Source organism: Dictyostelium purpureum (assembly GCF_000190715.1).
Source record: "Dictyostelium purpureum unplaced genomic scaffold DICPUscaffold_115, whole genome shotgun sequence".
Lineage (NCBI taxonomy): Eukaryota > Evosea > Eumycetozoa > Dictyosteliales > Dictyosteliaceae > Dictyostelium > Dictyostelium purpureum.
In genome coordinates this window covers 66413-76892 of record NW_003519452.1, presented here as the reverse complement: position 1 = coordinate 76892, position 10480 = coordinate 66413, and the positions used below count along the sequence as shown (strand labels likewise).

General features: G+C 26.6%; 4 protein-coding genes across 4 annotated transcripts; 3 read left to right on the top strand and 1 right to left on the bottom strand.

Annotated features, from left to right (window-relative positions):
* Positions 1-156: 156 nt before the first annotated feature.
* Positions 157-504, top strand: DICPUDRAFT_33223 (uncharacterized protein; the record flags this gene model as incomplete). The annotated part of the gene is made up of 1 exon (XM_003287858.1): positions 157-504. The coding sequence occupies one exon, from the start codon at positions 157-159 to the stop codon at positions 502-504; it is 348 nt and encodes a 115-aa protein (XP_003287906.1).
* A 559-nt stretch (positions 505-1063) lies between these two features.
* DICPUDRAFT_33173 (uncharacterized protein) lies at positions 1064-1478 on the top strand (the record flags this gene model as incomplete). Its single annotated transcript, XM_003287857.1, has 2 exons — positions 1064-1169; positions 1243-1478. The coding sequence occupies 2 exons, from the start codon at positions 1064-1066 to the stop codon at positions 1476-1478; spliced, it is 342 nt and encodes a 113-aa protein (XP_003287905.1).
* Positions 1479-3531: 2053 nt separating this feature from the next.
* Positions 3532-6619, top strand: DICPUDRAFT_97856 (uncharacterized protein; the record flags this gene model as incomplete). The annotated part of the gene is made up of 4 exons (XM_003287856.1): positions 3532-3571; positions 3736-4331; positions 4407-5272; positions 5348-6619. The coding sequence occupies 4 exons, from the start codon at positions 3532-3534 to the stop codon at positions 6486-6488; spliced, it is 2643 nt and encodes an 880-aa protein (XP_003287904.1). The 3' UTR covers positions 6489-6619.
* A 54-nt stretch (positions 6620-6673) lies between these two features.
* DICPUDRAFT_33217 (uncharacterized protein) lies at positions 6674-10450 on the bottom strand (the record flags this gene model as incomplete). Its single annotated transcript, XM_003287842.1, has 5 exons — positions 6674-8457; positions 8528-8851; positions 8919-9230; positions 9296-10234; positions 10390-10450. 5 exons carry the CDS (start codon positions 10448-10450, stop codon positions 6674-6676), a joined length of 3420 nt encoding a protein of 1139 aa, XP_003287890.1.
* Positions 10451-10480: the final 30 nt, after the last annotated feature.

Here is a 10480-nt window from a genome sequence, read left to right as displayed (position 1 = left end):
GGGGTTTGGGCAACAATGTGCCCAACTGGTAAAAAATTCCCCGATCCTAAACCCTACGGGGTTAATTTCCCCGGGGGGACATTCAAATTCCCTTATCAAGATTTATCAGGTTGGACCCCCCTTCAAATTGGGGCTCAACTCTACTCTGGTAGTTAAATGTCTTTACAAACCCCCAACAAATTATTTGGTTTTGGTTGTACAAGGAATTATGTTGATCAATTGTTTTTTGGGATGCCCTTAAATCAATCAGTTCCCTATAACAATTGGGGGGGGACCCTTCCAAATTTTCAAGTTGGGGGTATACCTTACAAACCCTCCCCCCCAACCTTTTGGACTTTAGAGTTTTTCATCAATCCCTTTGGGATTTTTTTTTGGGTTTTAAAAGCTTTTTTTGCCCCCTTAATTTTTTTTTTTGGAATTTGTTTTTTCCTTTTTAAACGGGAAAAATTTCCAGATTTCAAAATTAAAAATGAAAACTTTCAATTTTTTTTCAAAGCCTTATAAATTAATTCCAAATTTTAATTTTGTAATTTTTTAAAAAAAAAAAAAAAAAAAAAAAAAAAAAAAAAAATATTAACATATTTTTTTTTCATTAAACAAGAATCTAATGGTCGACACCTTAATTAATAATAAATAAATAATAGTAATAAATAATAATAATAATAAATTAATTTATTTATTTAAAAAATTATTATCTAAATTTGAAGGCTTTTGGTTTTTAAAAATCTAAAAAGTTATTTTTAATCATTTAAAAAATTTCTAAAAAGAAAAACAATATTTCAAATAATTAATTACATATTTGGTATTATCAAAATTGTATTGTTTAATTCTATTTTTAATTAATTTTTTTTTATTTTTTTTTAAATTTTTTTTTAAATTTTTTTTAAATTTTTTTCTTTTTTTCATTTTTTTTTTTTTAAAATTTTTTTTTAAAAAAATAATTAATTATCTTTGTTTACACAATTTTTTTTTTTCAATTTTAAATCCAGATCATCAAATTAAAAATATACAGAGTTATAATATTATTTATAAATAATATTATAATATAGACAGAGATTAAAAAATGAAGAAGAAATATAAGACAAAATTTCCAATGGCCAGAATTAAGAAGATTATGCAAAAGGATGAAGAGGTCGGAAAAATTGCAGCAGCTACACCAATTTTAATTTGTAATTTATCGAAAAATTATTTAATTAAACAAAATTCATATTCTAATATATTTTTTATTATTTTTAACTATAGCACAATGTTTAGAGTTATTTATGTCAGATTTAGTAAACAAAACTTGTAAAATTACACAATCCAAAAATGGTAAAGTTATGTCTGTAAATCACCTCAAATTTTGTATTAAGCAAGAATCAACATTTGACTTTTTATCGGAAATAGTAGAGAAAATACCAGATGATAAGAATGAAAAGAGAGGCCGACCAAAGTATATATTTTTAATTTTTTATAAACCTTATAATTCTTGGTATTAATTTATTGCTTTTTACAATAGGAGAAAAGATGGTGAAGAAGGTGAGGAAGAAGAGGAGGAAGAAGAGGAAATGGATATGGGTGAGGAAGAAGAGGAGGAAGAGGAAGAGGACGAAGATGATGAAGAGGAAGAGGAGGAAGAAGAACAACCAAAAAGAGGTGGCAAGGGTAGCAGAGGTGGAAAAGGCAGCAGAGGTGGAAAAGCAGGTGCAGGTTCAAGATCTAGAAAAACTAAAGATTCTTCACCACCTTTAAAAGCAACAGGTACAACAACAACAACCACAACATCACCAAAAGATATACCAACAGCATCACCAAAGAGACCATCAGCTAAAAAATCAGCATCAACAACATCACCAAAATCAAGTCCATTTTTATCATCATCCACTGGTTCAATTCCACAATCATTACCAACAAACAATAATAATATCAATATTAATAATAATAATAACAACAATAATATAACCAATAATAATATGAATAACATAGGAATGAATATAGGTGTAGGCAATACAATGAAACCAAATATTTTCCCACAAACAAACCAATTCTTATCATCTTCTACCGCCTCTGTTCAAACTTCTATTTCGAATCAATCAACTTTAGCACCATTGTCTTTACCAGCACTAAATGCAAGCAATATTAATAATATAATGAATAGTAGTAATGGAAATATACCAATTAGTTTTAATAATAATAGCAATATAAATAAAAAGATAGAAGATAATTTTGACGATGATAGCAATATTCCGCAATTTTCGGTTAATAATAATAATAATAATAGTAATAGTAATAATGGATATATAAATATGAATAATAGTGGCAATGATTTATCTTTCCCATCAATATCAATTCCAAATCAAACATTGGGTGGTGTTCCATCTCTTCCAGCCATGGCTCCTCAAATAAAACCCAATATCAATAATAATAACAATGGAAGTTCCAGTATTTCACATCTTTTAAATTCATCAACAGGTTCAACAAAGAAAAATGTTGAAGATGATGACTTTGATTAAAAAAAAAAAAATTAATAAAATAAAAAAATATTTTAACTATTATTTTGTCTTAGTTTATTTATTTTATTTTACTTTATAATTAAAAAAAAATCTATAAATTCATCCTTAAGCAATGGGGTATTTAAATGAATTAAAAAATAATTATCATTGCTACCAAAATATAATAATTAAAAAAAAATAAATAAATAAATCTGTAATATTTTTTTATTTTAAAACTAAAATTATGAATATTCAATTTTATTATTTTCTTTTTATATAATTTAATTTGTTTTATTTAAAGAATTTTTTTAAAATCTAAAGGAGTTATGACCCCATTCTATCACTATATTTTTGGTGTATGTATATATATGTGAATGTGAACCAGTTATGGTGAGTGTGTGAGCTAACGTTGTTTTTTTTAATTTTTTAATTTTTTAAATTTATATTTATATTTATATTTTTATTTTTATATATTTCTTTTTATTTTTTTTTTCTTTTCTTTGGTATTTTTTTTTTATTTTTTTTTTCTTTATTTTATATAATCATAAAAAAAATATTTATTAAATTATATGCCAATACTTACTCATCATTTAAAATATAAAATTAAAAGGTTATTTTTTAAATTTCTTTTTTAAAGACATATTCAGACTTTCAAATCCAAAATATTTATATTCTTTTTATCCATCGAAATATAAAAAAAAAATAAAAAAAATAACTTTTAAAAAAAAAAAACTTAATCAAAAATTATTTTACCACGTTTATATATACAAAGGAAATAATTAATTATTTTTTATTTTATTCATTTTTCATTAAATTATTTGTATATTTATATTTTAATAAACTTATAAAAAATAAATTTTTTAATTTTTAAAAACTAATCAATATAAATCATAGATTTAAAGTTATTTCAAAGCTTAAATTATTAGGGTTAATCACTATAAAAACCCCTAAATGTTTGGTCTGGTAAAAATAAATTAAAAAATAAAATAAAAATTAAAAAAAAATAAAATTTAAAAAAAAAAAAAAAATAATAAAAAAAAAATAAAAAAAATAAATTATAATGTCCACCAACTCAGTAAAGTCGAATAGTATTGATAAAAGTAAGAAATATTTATATTTTATTTATTAATTATAAATATAAAAACAAATTTTAATTAACATATTTTTATTATCTCTCAAAAAAAAAATTTTTTTTTTTTTTTTTTTTATTAAATTTTTAAAATTTTTTTTATTTTTTATTTTTTAATAATTTAAAAATTTACAGAGAAACACAAGAAAAAAAAAGATAGTAATAATAGTTATAGCAATAATAGGTCTTTTTCATCACAGTCATCACTATCAACAACACAGTCTAGTAGTAGTTCTATAAATAACACAACCACAACATCTAAATCATTTTTTAGTTTTTTTTCAAAATCAATATTCAGGTCGTATAAAAAATCTTCGTCGTCACCACAAATTAATGATAATAGGGACGATAATAAAATAATAACAGAAAACACTACCAATAGCACAAAGATAACTAATACTATTAGTAGTTCATCAATAACAACCACAACCACAACATCTGATACAACAAATAATATATTAGATACTAGAACTGAAATTGAAACTAATAGTCCAAAACACTATTCTATTTCAGCTTTTAGTCCATCTTCTAATTTATCATCTTCACCAAGTAATAGTACAAATCCACCAAATTTATTGTCAAATTCACCAAAGTTTTCAAATTTTTCATTAGAGGGAGGTTACTCATCTCAAAAAGATTTAAAAATAGACGATTATTTTAATTTAACTACCACCCAAATTCCAAACTCTAATCTATTACATAGATTAGATAGTAGAATGGTTGGAATTTTGGTATGCACATCATTTAATACAAATTAAAAATTCTTTTTTTTTTATTAAACTAACCAATAGCTTTTTTTTTTATAGGGTGAAGCAGATATTAATAAATGTAAAGAGATTATACCTAAAGATCAACATTTTATAACTGGTTATTCTTTAGTTTTGGTTACATTTAATACAATTTTGCAACCGAAATTAATTAAAACATTCACATCAAGTCCGGTCGCATTATTAATTTCTGATAAATCAGCATTTTTAGTTTTATTTGATACAAGATCTCAAACCATTCAACAAGTAGAATCATGTGATTTAACAGAGATTAAAGATGTTCACTCTGGTTATATGTCCAGTAATATTACAAATAGTAATCAGTCAGCTAATAATAATAATAATAGTAATAATAGTAATGGTGACAGCAGTAGTAATCAAGTCACCAATTTAATGGAGGAAGGTGTTTCAATATCACCAAGAACACCAAAGAAGAATTTAGGTTCATTTGTTTTAAGAATTGTTAAAATTAAAGGGTCATGGGTTTTAATGGGCTACTCACCAACTGATTCACCAGAGGTACAAAGAGAAAAGATTAAAACCATCGAGGCTACTATCAAGTCAATTATAGACAAGGCTAAAATGCAACACAAGATTGAATCAAAATTAGAAAATTCTGAAAGAACTCATATCCCAATTGCATACTACCAACCAAAAACAGATATACTTGTAGAGGGTGAAATTTATTTCAATCTTAAAAAGTTTTCATTCATCCAAAAAGCTGGAAGTGGTTTATTTAACAACAACAATAATAAAGAAGATCACAGTTTTTCGATCGATTTAATTTCAATTTTTGAATGTAGATATACAACATCAACAATTATAGATGGTTACTGGGAATTAAAATTAGCATCACAAGGTGAACAATCAAATCAACAATACTTTTTATATTTACCAAAATTAGAGTAACTATTAAAATACAACTTGGAATATATGCTTTATAATATATTAATACTAATATTTTTAATATTTTTCTACAGCATCGAAAATATCACTAAAAATATTGCAAGAATGATTACAGAAAGTCAAGATATTGCATTACTAGGTTATGATGAATCTGCCACATTAGATAGTATTGACGAAATGAATTCAAATATTTCATCTTTAGATTTAGATAGTATTAATATTGGTTGTAATAATTATAATAGTAATAATAATGGAAATAATAACAACAATAATAATCAACAACAGCCACAACAACAACCACAACAACAACCACAACAACAATCACAACAACAACAACCACAAAATAATAGAAATCCAGAGATGAATAATTCGATTGATAGAAATTTATTAAGCGATAATACTGTATATAGAAATTTAAAAAAAATTCAATCAACTTATGAAACTATTGATCTTAGTGCTCAAAGAGATTTAAATGAAAATAATTTTTATTTAATCGAGGGTGATGAAGAGGATGAGGACCACAGTAAAATTTATACAGATTTTCAAATTAGAAATCAATTCGTTACTTCACTCGATAATAACAAACCAAACTCTATTCCCACAGAGATTCATTTTCAAGGTAAATCGGATTTATTAAAGGTAGATGATATGTTATGGCTCCAAAGTTATTTCCCAACCCGTTTAAATGACGAACCATTCGAACTTGTTTACAGCACATTAAAGCATGGTATTAGCATCAGAACCTTTTTTTCAAAAGTTGCTCAAAGATCACCATGTATCCTCGTTATCAAAGATGACTACAAGAACATTTTTGGTGCCTATACATCCGATCCTTGGAATAGTGAAAACAAGGTTCACTATGGAAGTGGTGAAACTTTCCTCTTTAAACTAACTGGACAAAGGAAGAAATTCTCTTGGACTAGAAAGAATGATAATTTCATGTTTTCAAATGGTTGTATCTCTTTGGGTACAGGTGATAGTAGCGCAGCTTTTGGTTTGTGGATTGATGAAGACCTTTATTATGGTAGCTCTGTTAAATGCAACACATTCGATAATGAAGTTTTAGCCCATAGCTCAGAGTTTAAAGTTTTGGAAATAGAGGTTTGGTCTTCGGTTTCTAGTAAAGCTCAAGCTACCGAAAAGAAACAATTAAATGCAAGAGACTTTTTCGGTACAACTGCTACTTACCTTAAACCTTCTTCATTTAAATTTTAAAAGTCATCCCATCAATATTTTTAAAAATAAATTTCAATATATAATAATTTTAAACATACATATAGTTTAGAAAAAAAAAAAAATTTTATCACAAGCTTAACATTTTAATAAAAATTTTATTTTAAATGTTTAAATTTTTGTTTTATTTTATTATTAAAAAAAAAGATAAATTGTGCTAGTCTTCTTTAACATTCAACTTTAACATTGTCAAAGATACCAACAGTTAAGCTTTTAACGATATAACCAAAGCTATATTGTTCGAATGGGTTAATGATTGAATGCCATGATGGTAGTCTATATACTTCAGTTGCGGTATCTTTATCTACACCCCAAATTTGATCAATATTGTTCATTGTGAAGTTAAATGAGGTAATTGGTTTGGAACCTTTGTTTTTGATTATTGCTTCGGTTAGGGTATATGGATAAATGTGTGAATTATTCCATTGAGAAGTAATTGTTTGAATAATTTCGTAATTACATTTGTTATTACCACCACCAGTTGGGACTACTAAAAGTGAATTTGAAATTCTATCATCGACAATAACACGAACATAAAATGGTGTGGATGTTGGTGTGATACTGTTGGTCATTAAAATAATACCTGAAAAGAATGAAAGTGGTGTGTTTTTCCAACCTTGACCGTTTTGATAATCAACTTGTAAAGTAATTTTAGTGGAGTCAATACCGAATTTGTGACCATAGATTGTTAATGATGTACCAGTAGAGTTAATGGCGCTGGTGGTATCGAGTACTGGATTGTTTGAATAGGTTACTTTAATAGTGCCTTGGAAACCAAGTGATTGGAGATCAGTAGTGGAATAACCATTGATGTTTAATTGATTATCAACAATACCGTAGACTGAAACAAGAATACCTTGGTATGAACCATAACCGTATGCTAATTGAATAGTACATGTATAGGTGGCAACACCATAAATATATGATGACAATTTGGCAACTTGTGAAATCTGTTCATCGAAAAAGATTTCTTTTGAGTCTTCTCTATCAAAATTTTTTGCAGTAATATAAACTACTGGGATATGTCTTGTTGAAATACCAGATTCATAGTCAGATGTTGTGAATGTGAATGTAATGTTTCTAAAGTCTTTGTAAACACCTACTTCGATGGTGTCGACTGATGGTGAGAAGCTGGTTAAAACTGGTGGAATGTTATCGACAATAGCTTGTGGACATGTAATATTTAAAGTTAAATGTGGAGAGTCTAAGAACTTCATTAATGGGTTAACATTTAATTTGGATGGTAAGAGTGAAGTGTGACCTTGGGTATCAGTAATTGAAGCGGATGAAATTCTAAATGATTGTGATCTACAGGTATTTGCCTTAATTGGGATTCTTAATTGATATGTACCGCTATTTGCATTTCCAGAAGTTGCGTTGGTTGGAGTTAATCTTAATATATATGGTTCTAAATCAAAGTCACTTGTAATATTGAATTCGGCAGATTTGAAACCATTTGGTGAATCTTCGATTCTAATATTCCATCCAATGTTTGTATTTTCGGTAATCTCGACATTATTTGATGGATAAGTAGCAAATTCTGTAATAATTGGTGGCATTTGATCTGCAAAGTTTGATTTAACTCTTAATTGGGCCTTTTCACCTACAGCATTAATAAGATAGTATGATTCATATGCTACTGGGTACATAATAAGGGAATAAAGAACATCACCAGTAAACAATCTAGCTGGAATTTGGAAATCTAAACAAAACATTCCTTTGGCGCTATTCCATGAACCGAGGTTTTCTGTTAAATCATCGAGTTTGAAAGAATCCATATTTAATGGACTTGGGAATAAATAGAAACGTGGAATCATATTCATACTTGAACCGGCAAAATTAAAACATAAAGTATTATTAACAGGACCATTTGAAACATCAACATCATTTTGTTTAAATTCGAATGCTGAAAAGGTAAATGGATCTAAATCGTGATATTCCTCTGCGTATTCTATAGATAATAATTTAGATTAGTTGTAAATTTAAAAATGTTTGTATATATTGATTAGATTTAAACATACTTATTGATGGGTAATCAGGAAGCATATTAAAGTTTGTATCGAAAATTGCTTTGGAACTATAAAATTGATTATAATTGTTTGCTACATCATAAATGTTAATACTTGGTTTTGTAGAACCACCCAAAAATCCTATTTGTTCTACTTTTTCATAAACACCATCGTAGATATCACCATAAACCAAATCGGCAGATGTTACCTTTAATAAATTGGTAAAATACAAAAATCCAATACCAGATTCAAGATCTCTTGCATGAACTCTAGTGAGTACTCTTTCAAACTCAAGAAAGATAGTTTCTACCTTTAAAAGTTGTGGAATAGTATTATCTAAAATTTTAATTTATAAATATTTTAAAATAATATGACATAATAATTATATTTGATTAAAACTTACCAGTAATATTACTTGGAGTTATGTCTATATTGTTAGATATTGTATCTGTTCCAACTCGGAAATATAAATAGTCTACATTTGATTTAGCTCTTGGAACTGGTAAAGAAACAGAAACAGAATGATAACCAACAGTACCATTAGAGTATCCGAATGGGTATCTTAATAACACTCTATTTTGGAGAATATTAGATGAAATATAGGCATTTTCGAAATAAGAGACATCAGCTTTAAGATTTACAATTGTATTGTTGGTGTGGGTATCTTCAAGATGGACTGATTTTAAATTCTCTATAATTGTGTCATATGATCTTTCTAATTTTTAAATACTTTAGCAAAAAATATTATTTTAGAAATAATTAAAATTAATGAATACTTACTACCAATATAAGCAATATTATCTGATCCGATCCTTTTAGTACCCTCGGTGTCAACAATATGAAGATGGGAAGAAACTGGACCATTACCGTTGAGTTCTGTGAAACCAATATAGGATGCATTTGATGGATTACCCAAAACTGGAATAAGGGTATTTTGAACATAATAGTTATTTGAATTTTCAATACCACAAATACCATTTTTGTTTAAAATATTAACATTGTAAATTGAACTTTTTAACATATCGGTGTAAGCAATAGAACCATTTTTTGGGTAAATTTCTGAACTTGAAATTGAGATTGGTGGATTTGATGGACTTTCTAAACCATCAAATGGACTACTATGTAAAACTCTACCTTGTTTATCGGAAATAACGACATTAAATGGAGTATATGGAGTTGGGTTCTTATAAATAACAATTTGGAACAAGAAATTGATAACCTTTTGACCATTGAGGGTTTGAGAGAAAATACAATAAAATGGTTGTGGAACTGTACAAACAAGGCCATCATATGGGAGAGATTTCTCGAGGCCATTAACTACAAATAACTTTTGCCAATATAAAAGACTCCATAAACCTTTAGTTGAAACCCACTTATCTTGTTTAGCTTGCATGGTAAGAGTAGTTGGAATTGGATCACAGTCAATAGTAGCATAATTGGTGAAATTCCATATTAATGATGGACGGACAGATGAGTATTCGAGTTGGAATGAAACTGGTTGGTTTTTACCGATTGGAACTTGATGTTGAATATTAAATAAATATAATGAACCATTTATAATAGATGGAAAACTGATTCCGGCTTCATTATTGGTTTTAAAATTATAATGTTGTGGATTTACCAGACCATCAAAATTAATTAAAACATCAATAATTGGGGAACATGAATCTGATGCATAAGTATCAATAGTAGGTTTTTCGAATCTTACAATTGTTGGATCTTAATAGTTTAATAGTTTAATTTATTGAATATTAATAGTTATAAAAAATTTAAAAAATGAAAAATGAAAAAATGAAAAATAAAAAAAGGGGAAAAATATAAATTAAATAAAAACGATTTCTTATAAACTCCTTTTATGTAAACGAATTACATACCATTTGAAAAAACTATATTAATTAATATTAAAAATGAAAAAATAAATGTAATAATTTTCATTTTTAAAATATAACTATACTATTTGAACAC